This window comes from Biomphalaria glabrata, chromosome 6 (genome assembly GCF_947242115.1).
Source record: "Biomphalaria glabrata chromosome 6, xgBioGlab47.1, whole genome shotgun sequence".
NCBI lineage: Eukaryota > Metazoa > Mollusca > Gastropoda > Planorbidae > Biomphalaria > Biomphalaria glabrata.
Genome location: NC_074716.1, coordinates 28,676,559 through 28,700,431, shown reverse-complemented (window position 1 = coordinate 28,700,431; position 23,873 = coordinate 28,676,559). Strand labels below are relative to the sequence as shown.

Below are 23,873 nucleotides of genomic sequence, written 5' to 3'. Positions count from 1 at the left end.
CAATTAAATATCTATATGATTAAAACTTGTTATTGATATTTTAACCGATCTTTATATTATGTCGTTCCCCTGTTGACCGATTGGGGGGGGGGGGGGCGAATACCTCTACTGCCATTCCCACCTAAACCCTTTGAGTGGGGGGGGGGGCGGTCCTACTTTTATGGATAAATCATAGTTTGTGAACAAAATTAGTTGAATTAATATATAAATTTTATATAATTTCGCTCCCTTTCTGGTATATTGGCCGATTTGGTGGGGTAGGGGTATGCGATTGCCTGTACTGCCCTCCCCACTCTAGCCCTCTTATTGGGGGGGCGGTCCTATTTTTATGGAGAAATCATAGTTTGTGAACACAATTAGTTGAATATCTATATACTATAAACTACGTATTGTTATGACTCTACATTGCGCACTGTCATTTGGCGCGACATTGTGTACCAGAGGACACGATAGAGAACAGAGGAAGTCAAGATGGCCGATGATTAGAGATGAAAACGACGCTTGTGATGTGATTAGTGTAATTCTAGATCTAGTTTCCTATTTGGTTATTAAACATTCTATTTTGTTATTTCATAATCCTTTCGTTGAGGTTATTTAGCTAAGTTATAGCAGTATTGATATGTGAATCCATTGTATATTATGTCGCACCACACTCTAATCTCAAATTTTATAATTATTAAATATAAAATGAAAAAAAGCTGTACTAGGTGGGAGGGGCGATACTTGCAATTGCCTTCCCTCCCATCGACAAACAAATACTTTTTCTTTTTGTATTATAGTTAAGAAATTACTAAATAAAAAAATCTGTCACTGATATAATTTATATATGCTATAAATTAAATTCTTATATCGAGTCGCCCCACCCTTATTCTTTAATGCCAAATGCAATCATTAGCAGAAATTATAAAAAGGAGCGAGGATTAATCGTTTTCACTCTATCGCCCCTCCCCTTTCCAGACAGAGTTTATGTAATTTCACATGAATTTATCATAATTATTTTAAGAAAGACTTTGCTTTGGAAAAGTTAGAATTCAAACGAATTTTTTCAGTACAAGAGTCACGATTGAGATGAGTTCTAAACCAAAATAGTTGTTGCCTAGTCGCCTTTTCCAACCTTTACTCAATCTGATATCTTCTAGATACATAAATTTGGAACTATAACTCACAATTTACACTTGAATTATATTGAATATTATTTATCGAATAATTTTTTCTTCGGCGGCGATCTTCAAAGCTTTAATCTAAATATGTGGGGTATCTTATCTTTTCAAGGAACAAATCGGTTTTATTTGCAATATATTAAGGGCCTATAAATTCATATTAGAATAGTTTACAACACTATTCAAAAGATCCTTTTTTAATAGGGAGCTTTAGGTCAGGAGAATGCGTTTCTTCAGTGAAGAATGCAAGAAAACACTTATGTCATCGGGGCTTTGCCCCGAACTCCACCGATGAGTAATGAGCTGTAGATGTCAGGAGAATGCGTTTCTGCAGTGAAGAATGCAAGAAAACACTTTTGGCGTCGGGGCTTCGCCCCGAACTCCACTGATGAGTAATGAGCTGTAGATGTCAGGAGAATGCGTTTCTGCAGTGAAGAATGCAAGAAAACGCTTTTGGCGTGGGAGCTTCGCCCCGAACTTCACTGGAGAAGCATACAGCGTTCCCCCAGACCCCCAAGCTTGAAAGAGAAAGGCCTCAACATGACTGTTTTTTTTTTCGCCGAAGGTTGAGAAACACTGCTTTTTAAAAAAAATTCTTATCTATCTATCTATCTATCTATCTATCTATCTATCTATCTATCTATCTATCTATCTATCTATCTATCTATCTATCTATCTATCTATCTATCTATCTATCTATCTATCTCTCTCTCTCTCTCTCTCTCTCTCTCTCTCTCTCTTTATATATATATATATATATATATATATATATATATATATATATATATATATATATATATATATATATATATATATATATATATATATATATATATATACATATATATATGCTGTACGCACATTTATGCATAGGGTTAGGGTTTACTGGGCGCTAGGTTAGGTTTGAAAAAAAATCCCCCCCCCCACTCCAAAGTTCTGGATCCTCTAGTGCCTAGGATACAATCACTGGCGGATCCAGGGGGGGGGCGGTAGGGGCGATCGCCCCCCCCACTCGGCCGACCCCCCCCCCCCGAAGGGGGAGCGGACGAACTTTAGTATAGGATTCACACAATTTGTATACGAATTTATTACTTATGTTAAAAATATATACTAATTATTTATATTTCAACCTATTTTTAGATTATTTCGCCCCCTTACCCCTCTAGTACGTTGGCCGATTTGGTGGGGTCGGGAGGGGGTGATGGTATCAATCCCGCCCCCCCCCCTACACTTTCGAGTGGGGGGGGCGGTCCAATTTATTGGTAGAAATCACAGCCTGCTAACAAATCAATTAAATATCTATATCCTTGTAACTTGTTATTGATATTTTAACCGATCTTTATATTATGTCGTTCCCTGTTTGCCGATTGGTGGGGGGGGGGGGGGGGCGAATACCTCTTCTGCCCTTCCCACCTAAACCCTTTGAGTGGGGGGGGCGGTCCGTTTTTATGGAGAAATCATAGTTTGTGAACAAAATTAGTTGAATTAATATATAAATTTTATATTATGTTTCTCCCTTTCTGGTATTTTGGCCGATTCGGTGGGGTGAGGGGGGGCGATTGCATGTACTGCCCTCCTCGCTCTAGTCCTCTGAGTGCTGGGGGGGGCGGTCCTATTTTTATGGAGAAATCATAGTTTGTGAACAAAATTTGTTGAATATCTATATAATATAAACTACGTATTGATATGTGACCCATTGTAAATATGTCGTACCACACTCTAATCTCAAATTGTCTCTTTAGTCAATTTAAATGAAAAAGGGTTGTACCAGGTGGGAGGGGTGATACATGCAATCGCATTTCCCCCATCGGACAAATCAATACTTTTTCTTTTTGTATTATAGTTAAGAAATTACAAAATAAAAAAAATCTGTCACTAATATAATTTATATATACTATAAATCAAATTCTTATATCGAGTCGCCCCATACCTATTCTTTAATGCCAAATGCAATCTTTAGCAGAAATTAGTAAAGGAGCGAGGATTAATCGTTTTCACTATACCGCCATTCCCATTTCCAGACAGAGTTTTTGTAATTTCACATGAAGTTATCATAAGTATTTTAAGAAAGACTTTGCATTGGAAAAGTTAGAATTCAAACGAAATTTTTCAGTATAAGAGTCATGATTGAGATGAGTTCTAAACTCAAATAACGTTTTTATAGTCACCTTTTCCCAACCTTTTCAATCTGATATTTTTCTAGCTAAATAAATTTGGGACTATAACTCACAATTTATACTAGAGTTTTCTTGAAAAATATTTATCGAATAAGTTTTTATTCGGCGGCGATCCTCAAAGCAAAAATCTAAATACGTGGGGTATTCTATCTTTTCAAGGAACAAATCGGTTTTATTTGCAATGTATTATGGGCCTATAAATTCAAATTAGAATATTTTTCAAGTACAACATTATTCGAAAGGTCGTTTTTTAATAGTATGAATAATGACCTTCAGGTCAGGAAAATGCGTTTCTGCAGTGAAGAATGCAAAAAAACGCTTTTGGCGTCGGGGCTTCGCCCCGAACTTCATTTATGGGTAATGAGTTGTGGATGTCAGGAGAATGCGTTTCTGCAGAGAAGAATGCAAGAAAACGCTTTTGGCGTCGGGGCTTCGCCCCGTACTCCACTGATGAATAATGAGCTGTACTTGTCAGGAGAATGCGTTTCTGCAGTGAAAAAAGCAAGAAAACGCTTTTGGCGTCGGGGCTTCGCCACGAACTACATTGTGAAGAATGAGCTGTACTTGTCAGGAGAATGCGTATCTGCAGTCAAAAAAGCAAGAAAACGCTTATGGGGTCGGGGCTTCGCCCCGAACTTCATTGATGAATAATGAGCTGTACTTGTCAGGAGAATGCGTTTCTGCAGTGAAAAAAGCAAGAAAACGCTTTTGGCGTCGGGGCTTCGCCCCGAACTCCATTGATGAATAATGAGCTGTACTTGTCAGGAGAATGCGTTTCTGCAGTGAAAAAAGCAAGAAAACGCTTATGGGGTCGGGGCTTCGCCCCGAACTCCATTGATGAATAATGAGCTGTACTTGTGAGGGGAATGCGTTTCTGCAGTGAAAAAAGCAAGAAAACGCTTATGGCGTCGGGGCTTCGCCCCGAACTTCACCAGAGAACCTTATAGCGCTGCCCCAGTTGTTTTGTTTTTCGCCGAAGGTTGAGAAATGCTGCTTTTTTTATTCTCATATTTATATATATATATATATATATATATATATATATACATATATATATGTGTGTGTGTGTGCGCGCGCGTGTGTGTGTGTGTGCACGTTTATGCGTAGGGTTAGGGTTTACTGGGCGTTAGGGTTAGGGTTTGGAAAAAAATCGCCCCCCCCACTCCAAAGTTCTGGATCCGCTAGTGGATACAATTTTGTATCGTAGAAAATAGTTGTAATATTTAGACTCTAGTTAGGTGTTTTGCACTACTGTGAAACAAATCCTACAGTATAATAACGGTTGAAAGGTGTTATTTTATTATTATTATTATTATTATTATTACGCTTACTAATTAGGCCTACGTTAGATTTACGTAAAAAGACAGCTATGCTTCAGGGAACGCGTATACTCAAAAGCGAAATAATAATATTACACGGATTCATTTTCACGGCATCAAAGGGGTGCCACTCTGCGAGCACCATGGAATAACAAAATAACTAAGTCCATCGTATTTAGATTTAGACTCTAGAATACTCTAGATCTAGTCTAGTGTACTATGTTAAGTCTTGGATCTAGACTCTAAATACTATACTATTATTATTATATTTATTATATATATAGATCTAGTTGAAAAAGTGAGTGAGACATTAGCGTTACTTCAAAAAAGAATAAGATGATTAGATCTACGTCCTACGCGTCATGCACTCATGCAGAATTCAGTCATGCATATGAATATCTATGATATTAACCAATGACTTAAATTCTGCCAAGTCACTCAGTCACTGGTTCATATCTCTACTGTAACTAATCTAGCTAGGCCAGGCTAGGTTCGTAGGGATTATAATTAGATTTTAGATCTAATCTATTATCTACTCATCATCCGGTTCATCTACTACTTAACTTTGCCTAGAGATCTAGATCTAGTAGTCTTAGTCTCCGATAGTAGAGTCAGTGACAGTAGAGAGTCTACTACCAAAATAACACTTTACTTTGCTTTAGTTTGATATTGAAATTTTTGAATCAAAGTTTGATGTGACTTTGTTGATTTTAAAAAGGAAAACTCGATCAGTCGATGGGTCTACACTCACACTAGTCTCAGTGATTCCACACTCAACAGTGTACCAATTGAGGCAATTGAATAGTAGATGATAGTAGAGAGTAGATCATATATTCATATAGACTATTATCTACTAATCTAGGTCTAGATCAATTATCTAGTCAATAAAAAATAAAGAAGTAATGCAAAAAATCAAGAGTGCCACAAAGTCACAAGAGTTAGATAAAGATTGGTCACGGGCGCTGTAGATCAGTGTTTCCCAAAGTGTCTTCCATGAACAACTGGATTCTGAAATATTAACTACAGTTGACCATTGATAGTTTGACACTTTTTAATCCTACATGGTGCAGACTCAGTAACTTTATGCTTCAGCTGCACATGCACATTTTGAGTCTCGCCTCTTCTTATTTGTTTCTTGCTGTGTGGATACATTCTTGTATTTCTGCTATAACAATTAGACAGTTTACCTGCTGTATTTTTTAACTTTGAAGTTTTTGTCCTGTCTTGTTTGATAGTAAGCCAAGTTATAATCTCATGAAAACTAAGAAATTTTAAAGAGATATGACCGTGGCGAGGCTGCCACTGAAATTTCTTCAATATATGGCACCCGGCAACCTACTTTTTTATGACATTGGGAAAAATAGAGAGAAAATAAAACATTTTTTAAAATTCACACCATGAGAAAAACATTTAAATTGGGCGAATATCCCCAGTTGAGAGAAAGTTTCTTGCATATTTTAGATCAGTATATTTTTCTTTTTTGTCTTTTGTTTATTTTATACAAAGAGTCTAAGTTTAAGAGAATATCTTATTACTGTACATTGTAAATATAGTATAATTTTTTTGATATATATGGCTAAATTCTTTGAAGTACATCTAACTTTCAGGACTCTGACTTTTCAATAATTCGACATCTTAACTTTCAGATTATCAAGTGCCACTTGCCGCTCAGATTTTTTTCCTGTGTACATTATCACGACATGATCACTTCTTCTTCCAGTATAATTAAGTCACAGGTCTTTGATTAGATGTCACTTTTCCTATGCTCCGTATCTTTCTTCTCTGCTTGTGAAGGATGCCATGTAAGAGAATTGTCCAAAAGAAACTGTAAACATCACCACACACTCCTTGTTATTTTATTTTGGTTCAATAGACAGGAAAGGTAGTGAATTACACATCTCCCTGATTATTTGGACATCTAATATATAGGTCTTGTTTAGCTAATGCACAGTGGGACTTACAAATCTCATTACGCCTACGGGCACGACATGGACTAAAGTGTGCAGATGTGCCAAAAACTCAAACTCACTAAGCCTGGCTCTACCCTCCTTCTTCGGAGGCAGGTAAAAAAAGGACATTTTCAAACCAGAGGCCTTTGGCCCAAGGTAGTACTCTTGACTTACAAAGGAAAAAGAAACTAAATTTATTGGCATTGTTAAGACACATAGCAAATGCATTATTAAATCCTTTTTGGAAGTTTTGCCAAAACTATCAAATTAAAAATTCAAAGATACAAATATGATGGGCTGCTTGGTAAGCGCTGGAAAACAAAGGTTTCTTGGTAGCAGTGTTTTACCCTTCTTTTTTTAAAAATGATATTAGTGATGGCCAAAAATCAAAACTCATTTTTATTATTTTCCATTTAATTATTTTTATTTCTTTCAAAATATCGCTATGAAAATGAAAATGAAAATTTATTTTTGTTGCAGACTGGAACATTTTCATGATGCTCTTCCTTACTCTTGGCAACATTGTGCTGTGTACAGTTCAGTGGCTTAGTGGATTATTTCGTCAACGACAGTATGGTCTAGCCATGAACAGAATTCTGCGCACTTCCAGCTTTTTCATTAACAGAGCTAAAAAATCTCTATCTGAGAGTGTTAGAAGACCATCTTTGTTTCCACTTGGATCTAGTAGCAATGAGAAATTGGAGTATGAAGATGATTATATAAAAATTTCTAGTGCAGATGTAATGGTAAGCAATGCTCTAGGAAATAAGGTGCACAGATTGAATAAATTCTGTTTGACAAAAACATAGATAACAGCACCATGAGTGTAACATAAATATAAATCATATGTATGTTGCTGAGAATTTTTTGACTAAATAAATTCTCTCTAAATCAGGCATATCAAACTCGTTAAGGTGTATGGGCCGCATAAAAAATTATTATAATGGCCTGTGGGGCCGCAGCCAAAAATCATTTGCAAAACAGATTACTAGTTTTACGTAAATTAGAAACAATACAATAGAATACAATAATTAATGGCATAACCGTCCCTTAGCTAAATTTGTAATACAACGCCTTGATTAAAAATTACTATGATTGCGCATATTTTTCTTTGTCCTGATGACATCTTTCTGGGATACAAGTTTATTAATATCAGGTTGAAGTTTGTTTGCCACTGACAATATCATCACTGACGACAAATTTTTATCAGATAATCTCGAACGGTGAGGTGATTTGTAGCTTTCATTATAGAAAAGAACTGCTCAAAGAGATCAGTGCTTGCAAAAATAGCCAGAATTCTGGCTGCAAATTTCCGCAATTGAACATACCGTTAAGGTAAAAAACTAAATTTTGGCGCAGCCACTTCTTTATACAAGAATCTAACTGCTCTTTTATCAGCTCTAGTTGCACATTACCAGCAGCATTTTCAGAAGCAAATGAAAATGGAGATAAAAACAAAGAAAATTATTGCTCATTTGAAACGAAGTCATGAAAACGGTCAGTGGAAGCATCGTCTTACGATTCGAGGTGCAATTTACCAAATATTATAGCCGTATTTAATCTTTTTAGTTCCTGACACGTTGAGAATGCCTGCTCTAAATCTTAAAAATAATTGAATTAAATTAATTTAGATCAATTTTTTATTTGATCATAATTGTAAGGGGGCATGGTGGCTGAGTGGTATGTGGGCTTAGCTTCCGAATCACGAGGTCCTGGGTATGAATCTAGGAATTTTAATTTTAAGGATACTCTTGAGTCCACTCAACTCTAATGGGTAACTGACTTTATTTGGGAAAGTAAAGTGGTGGGTCGTTGTTCTGGCCTCATGAACATCCTACTCATAAACTGTAACGATTAACGAAAGAAACAGATGATCTTTACATCTGCCCCTTAGATTGCAAAAACTGAAATAGGGTACTTTACTTTTTTTTTTAAAATAGTTTTACTGGGCATCTTCAGGCATTCTTAATTTCATCAAACTTATTGGTGTAGTTTTGTTTACAAATTAATAAGCAATATTTAAAAAAAATGAATTTCTGCTTTGCATTTTAAACTTACAGATTTATATGTTATAAATTTAATGTCATGGAATGCAATTGTGCTGGTTTATTTTTCGAGAAGTTGTATTTCCTGAATGTGTTTGAGTATTATAAAAATCCAATGAAAGAAGATTTTAATTTCCTGAAGAAACATTATTTATTATACACATGCAAATATTTTTGGTTATTTTAAACAATAATTTTTAATTTAAATTCATATAATATCATATTTCAGACTTTCATTTCTTTCATTTTTTTATGTTACCAAAAAAATCTTGTGGTGGGTGCAATAAGAATTTAATTTTGAAAAGTAAAGCTCTGTGATTATTTCTTTGTTATAGAGAAACAAAGATTTACTAGATAATACATTTTTTTTCTGAAGTGAGCCTAGTCAAGAACTCTGAAAACAGTGCCATTCAAGTAGTTATCTTGTTATTTAGGATATTTCTATTTTAAATTGAATTGAATTGAATTTTGTTTGTTACAGTATGAGATAGACCTCAGCACCTGGACATCCTATACATCCTATTTAGAAAGTCACACCAAGCTTCCTGGCCCAGAAGAAAACATCTACATCATGCTAGAAGCTAAAAGACCTAGGGATGTGGAAAAGTTTGCTGATAAAGCTCTGGCAGTTCCTCCAGCACACAGAGTCAATGTGAGTTCCAAAAACGAGTCCAACAACATGCCTGATTGACTGCAATAACACACATTAGATAGTATTGGGTACTTAAACTTGTATTTATCTCAGTTTCTCCCAGTATCTTCTGCTCCCATCTTTTCGTTCATGCCTAGCCCATTCTATTTCTGCTTCAAGTATTACTTTAGACTTGGGCCTTTGCTTTGTTGTTTTACATTTTTCTGATGTTCCTTCAAATTTGAAGATAATTACATCCAAACCAAAACCTTCTACAGGATGGCAGCAGGCAGGGTTCGAACCCTGGATTATTATAACTGTCCAGAGAACATTCCTTATGATCAGTCAGCCATCCTGCAGCTAAATTGTGATATAACCAATCAATTTGAGCAAGCATAAGTGGCTGTAAGGAGTTCACTTGAGATTGATACAAAATAGTAAATACTACTTGGGTAGAGTGTGGGCTACAGAAAATAAATGACCATACAAATATTTTGACTATAAAAAGACAAAGAGAAAGGTGGTTGGTCATTGTAGACTTGTACAGGCAGTACACTTATAAAAGGATATCATTAGAAAAGATGTTTTTTTTTAGGTGTTCAGGTTTGGATTTGTCTTTATAGCACACTGAAGAAAGACAGTTTTGAATACATTTCTTTTAATATCTTCAGACTCAGTTCAATGAAATAAATAGCCCAATGATGTAGACTATTACATCAAACCTAAACCACTTGTTGACATCATATAAGTAGTAAAAGTAGGAGTTAAATAGTTTGACTGACAAATGCTTTGAATTTTAAACAGTTAACAAAAAATAATAATCAATGACGATACTAATTACTGACCAATGACCCTGATATATTGATTGCTTCATTTTTCCTTTATTATTATAATCTCACAAATAGATGGATATGTTTTTTCTTCACCTTTAGGAAGAAATTTGTCTTTACCTGTATATTTATTCTCTCAAATATCTCCTGATATTTTGGTCAGACACAAAACCAAAAAAAAACAAACAACAAATTGATCCATATTTGGAACATGTCTCTTCACATACACATCTAACCTTTCACCTTGCTCAGTAGCTGCTCTGAGCAGTCGAGTTTGACAACCACAAATACTAGCAACCTTTTTTCTTTTTGATTTGCTATTATAGGTTTTAAAACATGGATGTCCAGTTGCATGGAAAAGTGCAGAGCCATTTGGAATCATTTTACAGTGCAGTTTTGGTGGACTTGTGATATTGACAGATGCCTTTGGTCAAGGCCATCTTTCATTGGATGAAGATTTACAGCTCATTAGAATCATTAGTTAGTACACTTAGTGATTTACAATGTTTTGTTTGTTCTGGTTGCTTAATTTGTCTTTTAACTATCAAAAGCAAATAGTTAATATAATGTTTATTAAAGAGGCTCCTTCAGCTCAGGGATGAGAGCAGGGAAAGGGAGATTATAAGAATATACCTTAGAACATATACTTTGCCTCTTCAATTGTTGCCCTTGTTGTTCTTGGCCTTAATGTACTAAAAAAAAAAGTGTTATCGAGTGTGTATGTGTGTGTGTGTATTGAATGATGCCATGCATATACTATGTTTAGAAGGATGGGTCATGTATAAAAGAGGGAGACAGAGAAATGTGAATATAGAGGTTAAAAAAAAAGTGAAATTTCCCTTTCAGACCTTGTGATCTATAGGGCAGATGATATAAAGATAATCTGTTTCTGTTGCCCAGGATTAACGAGGGTGTTATGTGGCCAGTACAACGATGAACCACCTTTACTTTTCCCCAACTAATGTCAGGTACCCATTAGAGCTGGGTGGAATCAGAGGCTCTCAAAGATCCCAAAATAAAAATCCAAGTCTTCACCAGGATTAGAACCTGGGAACCTCGTTCGGAAGCAAAGCGTCTTAGCGATTAGCCACTGCACCTCCAGATATTTCAAAGTTCAATGCATTACCATGCATATGCAATTAAGAGCCAAAGTAATATTAAAATTAAAAATCCAAAAGTCTTCACCAGGATTTGAAACCAGTACCTTTCGGTTCGGAAGCCAAGAGCTTTACCACTCATCCACCGCTATTGATGGAGTAGCTTTGAACCATCATGTGAATATAAAATAGGGAAAACAATGGATATGAGTTCTTCTCGTGAAGTTAATTCTGTTCATGAAAGAGGATTTTAAACTTTTATTCCTATTTCTGTGCGAGTTAATTAATGTCTTCTACAGGGTATCTAGGATCGGCTATCTGGAGCTACATCTCAACAGTTGTTAACAATTTTGTGCTTATAGCAAAATTTAAATATTAATTTTTTTTTAATTTTTTTTTATTAATGAAATTTTAAATTTTAAATTTGAAGGTGTAAAAACAAAAGGGACACCACAAAAACTTGTTCCTCTTGAAGATAATTATCCAATGTACAAGTCTGAAGAAGATTTGCAAAATTCCTGCATCCAAGATGAGTTAACTCCAAACACTAACTTACTTCAACATTCCAGCAATACAGAGGAGACAACTCCAATCATTTCCAATAAGTATTCACAAAGAAACAATGAGCATTCTTCAGGTATTTGCTTCTTATGGATAATAAAAATATTTCTGGTTTCAGTACTTCATCTGGTCATCTTTCAGAATGATTTTTGATTGGATGTTATTATAAGACTTTGAAATAGCTTGATTGAAAATGCATAAGTATTAGATAGTTGCATTCTGTTCATCCAGTATTGAGAGATCTATCTTGAATATAATTAAATATGTAATATTTGTTCATCTTATTATTAAATTAATTCTCTCTAATTTTAATCATTGTTTTTATATTTGAACTCAAATAGATGCTGTTCAAAGTTTTTCTAAATCATCTGTGGATCAAGACGTGAATGCTAAAGAGCCCTCTGCTACTAGCAACAATGAGACTCAACCATTTATCAAAAAGCCTACCAAACCACCTAATATTCTTGTCTACTGTGGGATTAAGGATACAGCGAGAATTTTCGCAAACATCAAATCAAGTTTAGAGATGGTAATAAACACTGAGGCATACACCATCTACCATCTGACACATGAGGCTCTGCTCTCTGCACCTTGGACCAGCAATGCAGCCTTGCTCATAGTGTCGTCCTGCCCACAGTTGAGCACAGATGAGGAAAACAAAATACAGGACTACATCCATCTTCACTGCGGCCGGCTGCTAAGTTTCAACTGTAGCATTGACTCTAAATTTTCAAACAAATCTGTTGATACAGACACAAGAAAGAACACCCTGATTCAGTTTAAATACGGAAATAGCGTTGTCACAACTTTTAGGGGACCCTATTATTACACTGCAGATAATGAATATGCAGAAGTTATTGTCCCATTGGATCAAGGTTCAAGAGCAGATGAGAAAAATATGAATCATGACCAGAATAAGAAATGTTTGGTTCTTAAGACTTGTGGGAATGGATCTGGGGTTGTGGTTCTCTCACAGGTTTGTTTTGTTTGTGAATCTAGGGACAACTTAAAAGTCCTACATTTATGTTAAGCATGGTGATCTAGAATAGTGCTGTCAAATATTTATTTTTTTACTAGTATTTAAAAAATATTCTAAAATACAAATTTATTTTTAATATGCAATGTTTAGCAGTTTATAATCATTTGACCATATAAAAATCTGTACAAAGTTTTTATAAAAAAAAAACATTACTCAGCTTCTGCTTGAGAGGGATCCTGCTGACTATGCTACAGACTCTGAATCATTTGCTCGTCTGAAACAAGCCAATGCTGACAGACTGGAAGTTTTTCGTGACCTCCTAACATCTTTGGGCATCGACACCAGTCCAGGCAATATACCAGCACTCACTCCTTGTCTTCTGCTGGTACGGAGAGTGGTAAGAACCATCCTTTCACTCTTGTAGTCGAAAAGATGCCCACATAGGACAGAAAGTCAAAGTGTTTGTTAGGATTCAAAGAAAAAAAATTTTTTTTTCTTTGTTATTATGTCTCACAAAAAACAAATGTCTGTAAAGTTTATGCAATTTATTGGATCACAATGCACATATTAAATATACTTTATGTTTTTAAACGAGTCACTTGTTGAGCCAAACAACTTATGGCCCTAGCTATTAATTCAGCTTGAAAAGGGATATCATGCTCTAACAAAGTATGGATTCTTCCTGATAGAAGTTTAATAAGAAAAGGATCAGCTAGCAGTCTACTAAAGTCAATAGCAATGACATAGCCCAAATACTTGTTATTCAATAAAGGAATACAAAAATTTAAACAATAGTAGCAAAATTTGTGTTGTAATACATTTTTTAAAGTTAAACTACGCTTTTATTCATTAAAATAAAAATGTCATATTTCTTAGCAGCTAATCGTCAGATACTGAGCTTAAATAATAATTTTTTTTTTCCCTTCATTCAAGGGATTGAAAGAAAGTTTTCTTAATTCTATCAAACATCGGCTCAGAGATGAGGTTTTAAAGTCAAAGAACATTAGCCTCAAGTTTGTGGACAATTATGGACAGGAAACCACACCATCCCTGCTCCCTGTAATCACATCTGTGCACTGTGATATCCAGACTCAGTTCTTTAGGCTGTCTGAGTACTGGCAGAACTTGAAGACATCCACGTTAGGTCAAGTTGTCTTCTATACAGACGTCATCCCAACCACCATGACTGTGTTTGATGGTTTAATTTTCTCTGTTCCTGAAAACATTGGAGTTATAGCTATTGCTGGGCGCCAGACCAAAGGAAAAGGTGATTATGTTTTTTTAAATTAAAGTAAATGAGATTTTAAAAAATATTTAAATACAGTTATTTCTTTTAACTAAACTTACATATTTTGATTGTGATTTGTAAGTAATTTTATTTTATTGATCATTTCAGCATTTAAATACATTAGTTCCTACAATATTGGGATATTATTTGTAGTTTTTATTTAAATTACTGTACAAGATTTATGAACTTTTACAAAACTGAAGCATATTTTGAGACTCTTCATAAATATATCATAGTTTTATAAATTATTTATTCTTAATTTAATAACTGAACACCATAAACGCTATTTGTTTATCTTTTTCCATTTTTGGTTACCTTTTTCTTCTTTCAACACACATTCGTACCATTCCACATTCACACTATGATGCGAACAATACAAAGCATGCTAATAATTATTTATTTACTATTTACTTTGTATTTTCTTAATAGTAAATCAAAAAGCTTTTAAAGCTATTTGTGAAAATTTTAATTTCTTCTTCTTCATTCTCATTATGAAGTTGAAGGGTTCTGATAACAAAACATAAGACATGTAGTCTGCATGCCAGCCAATCGCCTTCCCAAGCGACTTCTGTACTGGTGGTTGTGTGCAGGAAAGCGCTCCCAGGGAGGCCAATACAAGCGCTACAAAGACACTATCAAGAACTCCTTCAAGGAATGTGATATCGACATTCACGTCTGGGAAGCACTAGCTCTCGATTGCTCCTCATAGCATGAAGCTGTGAGTCTCGGAGTCTCAAGATTTGAAGCAAGAAGACTTTCTAGGGCGAAAGAGCGGCTAAATCAACAAAAAGTTGAGAGAAGAAGCAGGCCTATCTGCAACTGAACTTACTCACCCATTCCAGAGCATTGGACTTTACAGCCATCTTCGAGTCCATAGGAAATGAGAAATGTGCTCATCTTTGACCATGAAGGAGGAGCTATATATCTGAAATAAACTGCACAGTGGTTTCCTGATCAAGCAGTACTACATACAATTGTGTCTTCTAACCGGGTGTGTTTGGGCCAGTAGTTTGTTATTTGAAGGATGTGGTCTGAGGCAGCATTCTCTTTGTACACTTCACAAGTGCATGATTCCCTAGTTTCGATTTTCATCTTCCATACATATTTTGTCTCATCCTATTATGCTCTGTAGGAAAAAAAAAATTGTTGATTGGATTTAATCAAATACATAACATAAATATTATGTTTGGCTCTCATTGGTAGTATTTCAATCTTTTATCTCACAAACATCATAAAAAGATATGGTAGACAAAGCTTAAGTGGGCAGTAGATTTCTAGAGCTTATGCCTTTATGGCAGACAAAGAGTTGCCTTGAAAAGTTGTGATAGAAAACCTACTAGCATTTGTATCTCTTTAAACAAAGCTCAAAATACAGCTCTTGATACTGTGCTATTGAGCCTCTTGTAGTTTCTGCTCTCGTTGCATTATGAAATCACTGTGGCTCAGTTCCATTGGACTTAGCACTTGATATGTATGTCAGACATTTATATGGCCCCAAGGCTGACAAGGGTTGGGCACCACAGTTGTAGATTTCATGGATGAAAAATAAATAAAAAACATTTAAAGATGACCTGTCTCTGAGTAAATGAAAAATGGATAATTGTTGTCTTGAAATGTCTCCACATTGTATAACAATTTTTGTGTGGCAGGTAGGGGAGGCAATGCATGGCTGAGTCCCTTAGGCTGTGCTATGTTCACCCTTCCAATCCAGTTAAGTGTTGGCACCAAGCTCGCTCAAAGAGTTTCTTTCTTACAACACATGGTGTCTTTGGCAGTGGTGCAGAGTGTTGTGACATTGCCTGGCTATGAGGTCAGTCCAGTTTCTTTTATTTAGATTAGTCATTAGTCTAAGCCCATAGAGATTTATTACAAATTATGTAACAATGGTTAAATATACACATGAAAAATTCTTGTGTTACTAATTAGGATATACATTAATTTTTGTAACAAACATTGAGGTTTACCACTTTCATCAGGCCAATATTTTTACAGAGATCTGACATAATTAAATACTACCAATACACATTTAATAGTTATACAGTCTTCAAATAAACTAAAAAAGACTAGACCCATTCTAGTCACTCTACTATTGTTTATAGTAATGATATTTTAGATTCCCACCCTACAATACATTGTATGAACATAAGTCTCACAGATATATGTATCCAAATAGTCTAAAAAGCAGTACTGAAAAATATAAAAATAGTACATTCTACATCTCAAGGTGGAGAACCATATCCCCCTCACCCCCATTTTTATGGTTACCTGTCTCACATCATGTCCAAGTTGTAGTCAAACGTGACATGCTTTATTAGCTGTTTTGTAATACCTGAAGGTCAAACTTCACATTATTATTTAATGACCAACTGTCCTCCAACATTCACCCCTCACATTACTTATTTAGACATAGTATATACATAGAAGGAGATGAACTACGGCTAGAGTCATCCCAGACTAATACGACCCACACAACTACTTTATGTATAAGCTGCAAACTGATGTTATTTATTAACTTTATCTGTATATATATATATATATTTATGATAACTCGTCCAAGCTTGGACACTCTAAGAATCATCATCGAGGCCCCTCATTAATTGCAGTAAGCAAAGAGCATTCTTCTTGATTTCTATAGCTCAGCTGTTTCAATCATGCAGTAACATATTTACCCTGACTATTGCTACATCTTTAATCAAAGAATAACTGGATAATCAATTCTTCCTATAAACTTTTACTAAATCAAATTATAAGTACACATTTAAAACTAATATATAACTCATACATTTGTTACAAGAAAAAACTTATTGGATTAGTTTGTATTTATTATAGGAAATGTTTTTATGTTACAGGAACTAGATCTCAGATTAAAGTGGCCTAATGACATTTATTATGGTAAAGAAATGAAACTTGGTGGTGTTTTAGTGACCTCTACCATTATGGATACTATAATATATGCGTCCATTGGTAGGTTAACATAGAATAGAATGAAAAATGACTTTAATTAGTGATAGTATTAATTCTTATAAAATACTATTAATTCATTTTCATGTACATATTTTATATGTAAATGCTTTAAACCAGTGATGCCCAACCTAATTCGACCTGCGGGCCATTTAATTTTCCAACACTCGTCTCGCGGGCCACATGACCAAAAAGTTACAAAATTAAATGAACTGTTCTAAAACTATTTTACCAGAACCCCCTAGATTTGTGATATTTGACGATTATAATTTTTTAAGCGTCAGAAAATAGCTTCATTTCTCTACTTAAAATGTTAGCAACTGTGTGGGTACCTTTAAAACCGACACATTTTCTTGTTTCTTTTTGGGGAATATTCCCATTGATCCTCCAATCTCTAGTTGTAGTTAATTTTTTAATCGTAATTCAAACCAAGGATGCCCCATATTTATTTTATAATGTCGATGTATATGTTGTTGTTTTTTTTAATCAGTCACACTTTCTTTATAAAACAAAGATGTTGGCTTATTGTCATGTTCATAAAAGTAAAGATCCGCCAACATTTCCTGGTAGATTCTACATTCAAAGTCCCTGTTCATAAATACACAAATGTTAAAGGTCATGTTACCAATCCATTCAGAAAAAACATGAGAGCCCTAAAGTAGGTGAAGATACATTTTTCAACCTTATTTTTTTTTTGGAGGGGGGATTTTCTTTACTTTGTGCCAACGCTTCGGCGGGCCGGATGGGACCACGTCGATCTGGCCCGCGGGCCGTATTTTGGGCATCACTGAAAACAATTCCTTTGTAATGTAATTTTTATTACACACACTAAGGTAAAATTCAAATATTAGCCACAAATTTTTTTATAGCCTCATATGAGGTCGGTGTTGAGTTTAACTTTGGTGAACAATTAACAACAAATAATTAATTATATAACAGATCCTGTTGAAAAATCTCTTGTGTATATTCATTTGTTATCCTTTAGGTTGTGGCTTTAATGTGTCTAATAGTAATCCCACTGTTTGTATCAATGATGTCATTCGACTGTACAACACTTCATACCCTGACCTGCCTGACCTTCCACCCCTAAGCACTGGCCAGCTAATTGCAAGGACTCTCACTATACTAGAAAGTCTTATTGAGGAGTTCAATAGGTCAGGCCATTTACAATTCTGCCAGCAGTACTATAGGTGTTGGCTGCATAGGTCAGTCTCATTTGGTCAAAATAGTTAGTTATTATCTTAAAGATCAAGTTTTGTACATGATTTATTATCAACAAAAGCAGCATTTTTTAAATCCGTGGTCGATTTGTCAATGGTATTTTAGTCTCAGGTTGAGAGATGATACTTTAGACCATAAAGTCAATATTTAAAGTCATAGACTAAAATAAATTGACTTTAAATTTATGACTTGATGTTGTTAAATCTTTGGTCACATCATGCTTTACCTCTTACAGTGGTGCTAAAGTGACTGTTCAGCTTGACCAACCTACTCAAGGTGAAATAATTGGACTTGATGAGCATGGCTTCTTGTCCATCCAGACGCCAGACCAGAAGTTACTGAGTGTTCAGCCAGATGGAAACTCCTTCGACATGATGCACAACCTGATCTATGTCAAGTCCACATAACTAGTTACAGTTACCAAATAGACTGACAGCCTTGTTCTGTCATGACATCATAAGAACTACAGCCGTTCCTTCAACATCTCTCATTGAGTTGACTTGTTTCCATGTAATGCTGTGCTGGTGCTCCAAATGAGAGAAGTTATATTGAGTGTAAAAAGCAACTCAAAGACTAGGAAGCATTGTTCTGAAAGATTGAAAGGAATCAAGACTTGAGACAAGATGGCCGGTGTACACAAGAAGTCATTATTTTTTGTCTATTAACTCATAACCATGAAACGAAATACAATCTGTTTTTATGCAATGTATTTAAAAGCATTGATTTCAAAATACTATCTTGATTTAAGCTATTTTCATTTAGTGAATCATGTGTTTACTAAATTTAAAATATTTGATGAATGCTATTGATCAGTGATTTCTTTTTTGGAATGTCTGTTCACATTTACTTGTTGAATTCAATATAGTAAGAGTGAACAAAATCAACAACAAAAAGTTGTGCTTATTGGCTATACAAAGGAACAGGTCCCTCCCTCCCCCCTTTTTATGGGTGCAGAAGATGTAAAGCTCATCTGTTTCTGAACCAATGGTTCTATAGCTCAAATCTTGATGAAGACTGGTATTTTGAACTTTGGGATTTATGTCAATTTCAGTGTCTCTTTATCTTATATATTACAGTTTTACTTAAAAAAAAAAGAAGATAATTATGTTCTTAGTCTCACTTTCACCCTTTCCTTCTTCAATGTTTGTTCACTTGTCCTAATAGCCCAATAAGTGGCTGAGTTGAACATATCTTTGGATTGTATTCAATGCTACTAAGTGTAGTTTGCAACTGTATACGAACTGTCACATTTTGTTTGAGTTGAATGAGTGTATCTTTAGTTGCCAGATTTGAGTGGCTTCTTTGTTCTCCTATCAACACAAGACAATCGACAAAGCACAAACAAAATATCTTTATATTCAACTAATAAAATAAATTAGAATAAGCACATACATTTGAGTCATTGTATTGAAATCGCACTAAATAGATTAGTTAAGCCAAACTAATAATATAAGTGAAATCAACTTAGTTAATGAAAAAATAAACCTCATACAGACTGCTCACTTTCATTTAATAAACAAGGTCTAAGTTTAGGCCACTGCAGATTGCCTACTAGTGCAATGATACAAGAATCATACGAAATCCTGTTCATACTATGAGCAAGAAAAAGTAACTCTTTCAATTAACATTACATGTATGTCCAAGAAAGAATTTGTTTACTGGATAGTTTCCTTTACATTTTAAAATACTATACTAATAATAATGTGTAATATTACCTCTATTTATTATATTATTTATGCTTTGTAATATATGTTAACTGGTTATTAATTTTGACTAGGGAAAGATAATTTAACTCTTTCTCTCCTAAGTGACGATACCAACGTTGATTCCACCAGAATGTGGTAAATAATTAAGGAGAGAAAGAGTTAAATTTTGATTCGTAATTTCAATTTCTTATGTGTGCTTATGCATTATTATGTTTGTTCACTTCTGACTCAAGACTAGGTGATATTTGTTTTTTTGTTTTCTTGCCATATTTACTCTCTATGCAGATTTTGTTTTTTGATGGCTACAAACTTCTGAGAATGTCACAGAAACAAATAAATTCAAGAGTTATTCATGTCTTGTTTAACTTTATTTTCAACTGTGAAAAAAATTACAAATTAAAAACTCGTGAAGAAATATAAAATTTTACAAATAAATACGCAACATCAGCCAGAGATTATACATTCATGCATGCACACACACACAATATTCTTTCATTCCCACAGTCTCCTCACAAACAAAACAAGTTGCATCCCACAAACTAACATCCTTTACAATCTTAAATCACAATCAGTCAGCAATGACCAACTTTTGGAATAAATGTTTATCACACTTCCAGTCAATATTTTGTTGAAACTATTTCAAGTGTTTGACAAAACTTTTACACTATAAACAATGTGTCCCTTCCTTATATACTATATACATTCACTTTGTCCATTATACACTATATACATTCACTGTGTTCATTATATCTTCTATATACATTCACTGTGTCCCTTATATACTATATACACAAACTCGAATGAAATTAAGCATAATGTAAATAGAAAACTAATCAATAGAAAAAGAAATATTGGTAGAAAATGATAAAAGAAAGAATATTAAAATCTTTCAGTCTGAACATCACTGCTTCCTGTCTGTAGAGAGACTTTTCTTTGCATCAGTATCTTACAATAATATGGCCTTTTATTACCCCATTCTAAATGATAAGAGACTTTTCTTTGCATCAGTATCTTACAATAATATGGCCTTTTATTACCCCATTCTAAATGATAAAACTATTCATCTGTACCTGACCAACAAATACAAGGCACATTGTATTCCACCATTGGACTGGCTGTGTGAACACATTCCAAGAATTTGTCCATTTTTGTTTCCTTGGAATTAAAGGCTAATTTTTTCTCATTCTGAAAGTAAGCAGGAACCAGACAGATCTCTTCAAAATACAATTCACTATAACGAAAAAGTAATTCTCAATATACAAGGGCACAGGAATCTAGTAGCTTTTGGTTTCTACAGCAATACTGATCAATAAATATCTTTGTGAACATGCTTTAGTGAGTATATCATTCAACACTTGGTGAATGCTGATCAAACAGTACAAAAAAACGGAATGAGGCAGGCGAAAAGGGAGGGGGGGGTAGCAACAACAAAGAAAATATCATCTGGTGGTAGACAGACTGATCACAATAACTGATTGCTGGAATATAAATAGTTCAGTATTGTTATACAAATATACAATGGTGAACTTGATACACCTGGTGATGGTCTTACGCATCGAAATTGCTTATATTAAATAAAACTAGATAGAATGCCTGTATACAGACATTGCATAATGAGTGAACAGTCTGTACATGACTGTCTAGACAGCACTAAGCCAAGTGAATTCTGGGCCAAGTTAGTTTGTTGTGGAAAGACGAAAAGTTGTACGCTACTAGCTGGACACTTGTTACATAGGCAAGTGTTGGCACTTGAAACTAATGGCTGGCTTAGTTGGTCTAGGCAGTCTGAGTGTGTAGTTCTCAGGCTCCGAATGAAGGTCTTTACAAACTGCCTGATTTCTTTAACTTTTCCCAACACAATTTCTATAAATGTCTTCTAGTTGCTTCACTACAATGTGACATATGACATCTCATAAGGAACCAGTTAGTTAACTACATAAATGCTTCTATTATAAAGACTTTTATTATTTTTGGGGTGTTTGTTTACTTTACAGTCAACACCTTGTAGATTTATCTGTGAGTGTGTACAGGAGATATGGAAGGCAGGGGAGACCTTCTACTGTCAATGACTCCGTTGGATCTGTACTTCATGTCAAGAATGTCTGTAATGAACAAGTTAGTGCTCATGTCAGTATCAGAGTCCTGAATCACGTGACTTCCTGGAGGAGTTAGCTCCCCTAGACGATGTCTCTTGGCCAATTTTCTTCGAACGATGACTGTTTTGGAAGGCGGCGAGACTGACCTTTTAGAGGCGGTATTTGATTCACCATTATAATTGATGTTGAGTAAGTTTTTGCCATGCAATGTCATAGATTCTGACGTCTTCGCCTTTTGGTAATCTTTGAGTTCATGCAGAGGGTGGAGTTCAGACAGACGAGGTCTGTCTTGTGCACTTCGGAACGTAACAAACTGTTTAGGAGCAGCTCTACTAATGACTGGGGATGGTTTACCCACATGTTTGTAAGCTTCATTGTTGATGGCATAAATGTGCCCAGTTTCCTGGAATTTGTTGACAGTGTTCATGTCATCTGTTCTGGCGAGGGCTCTTCTTGCCAATAGTTTGTTGTTCGGGATATACCGTCGCCCTGATGCGGGGCTGTTGACGACAAGATTCTCATCGCCAAATTTATCCTCTTTGGACTTGTCCTTAGATTTGATGTGAATCTTGAACTTAGTGTAGATTGAAGTCTGCTGCTTATTAATGGGACCCTCTGATGTTTCATCATGGCGGCCAAGATGTGGGGCCATCCTTGGAGAAGGCGGCAAGGACTCTCTCATTGTATTGTCATTCTTGGATAGCTGTAGCTTCTCTCCCTTGAAGAAGCCTATTTCAACGGCTTTAGATTTTTGGGTCAGTTTATCGATCAGATCGCGACCCACGTCCATCTGTTTCATCAGTCTGGAGGCAATTACACTGACCCCTGTAGGAGCTTTAATTTTAAGGTCATTTGCTTGATGCTTCTGAAAGTTTTCCATTGAGTACGAGCTCGGACCCAACTCTTTGTTGCTGGACCTTGACACGTCAGAGTGCGTGGAAGAATCTGCTAGAAGGGCTCCAGTTTTAAGATCTATGGAATCATATCTTGTCAAGGGATTTTGATTTTCTTTACGATCAAGGCTGTCTGCTGAAATTGAAAAAAAAAATTTGGTTAACTTTCACAAATTGAGGTTATGAAACAAAATAAAAATAATACAATTATGTTGTAACCAAGAGAATAGGCAATGCTTTGAAGATTTTGGATGATCTGGCTTGTTTTTATCTCACCAAGCTTCCTTAAGCCTACAAGTTTTCATTAAAAGCCAATCAGTCTATTTAGTCCAATTGATCTATCTCTATCATAGATGTTATTTTTTTTAAATATCATTTTTTTTTAAACAATGATTCTAATGCACGAAAGAGCAATAAACAATTCTTAGAGGAATTATAAAGCCCAGTTGGGATGCCAACTTTCTACTTTTGGCATGGAAAAATTGTAAAAGAATGAAGCTATGACATCCTTCCTTCCTTCTTCCTTTTTAATCGTATTCTCTAACAGTTAGAGGAGCTTCCGTTGTAACCTTACAAAACCTTTACAATCAAACAAGAAGGCTTATTGGGTACAAACTAGAGCTGGACTGCAAGGCTAATGAAAGATACTTAGTTTTGTTTTGTTTATGAGAAACCTGGTTAAGTTTTTTTTATATTTATTTCTGTGCTTAAATTAATGTCTTTCTTTCTTTGTCTCTATTTCATTAGTAATTAAAGTGTTTAGACATGTAGAGATATCAATGACAAAAAAAAAAATTTTCAGGGGTGGACTGGCCATGTGGATATTTGGGCACATGTCCAGTGCTTTGTCACAAACAAGGCATGTAATGATGTGAGACTACTGACATTTGAATAGTGACCACAGTTCACAGGTTTCAATGGATGTCCATTTGTGGGCTGACTTATATATATAGTTAAGTC

General features: G+C 35.0%; 2 protein-coding genes across 11 annotated transcripts in view; one reads left to right on the top strand and one right to left on the bottom strand.

Moving 5' to 3' along the window:
• Nucleotides 1–394: 394 nt before the first annotated feature.
• On the top strand, nucleotides 395–20,275 carry LOC106068018 (biotin--protein ligase-like). Of its 6 annotated transcripts, none has more exons than XM_056032433.1 (12): nucleotides 395–517; nucleotides 7,086–7,351; nucleotides 9,132–9,302; nucleotides 10,438–10,591; nucleotides 11,639–11,845; nucleotides 12,111–12,745; nucleotides 12,966–13,145; nucleotides 13,682–14,015; nucleotides 15,686–15,846; nucleotides 16,886–17,000; nucleotides 17,983–18,202; nucleotides 18,454–20,275. In XM_056032433.1, the coding sequence occupies exons 2-12, from the start codon at nucleotides 7,100–7,102 to the stop codon at nucleotides 18,623–18,625; spliced, it is 2,601 nt and encodes an 866-aa protein (XP_055888408.1). In that variant the 5' UTR covers nucleotides 395–517; nucleotides 7,086–7,099; the 3' UTR covers nucleotides 18,626–20,275. The 6 variants fall into 6 exon arrangements, with proteins under 6 accessions (XP_055888408.1, XP_055888409.1, XP_055888412.1 ...); XM_056032434.1 differs by lacking the exon at nucleotides 395–517 and adding an exon at nucleotides 4,779–4,877; XM_056032437.1 differs by lacking the exon at nucleotides 395–517 and adding an exon at nucleotides 4,802–4,820.
• The window catches only part of LOC106068019 (serine/threonine-protein kinase MARK2-like), a 74,692-nt gene continuing 71,089 nt past the window's right edge, over nucleotides 20,271–23,873 (bottom strand). For 4 of the 5 annotated variants that reach the window (XM_013227301.2, XM_013227303.2, XM_013227305.2 and 1 more), the window contains exon 13: nucleotides 20,271–23,049. In XM_013227301.2, the coding sequence (XP_013082755.2) occupies nucleotides 21,935–23,049 (1,115 nt within the window). In that variant the 3' untranslated portion in view covers nucleotides 20,271–21,934. The remainder of the gene's footprint in view (nucleotides 23,050–23,873) is intronic. The other variant, XM_013227307.2, reaches the window with a different exon arrangement.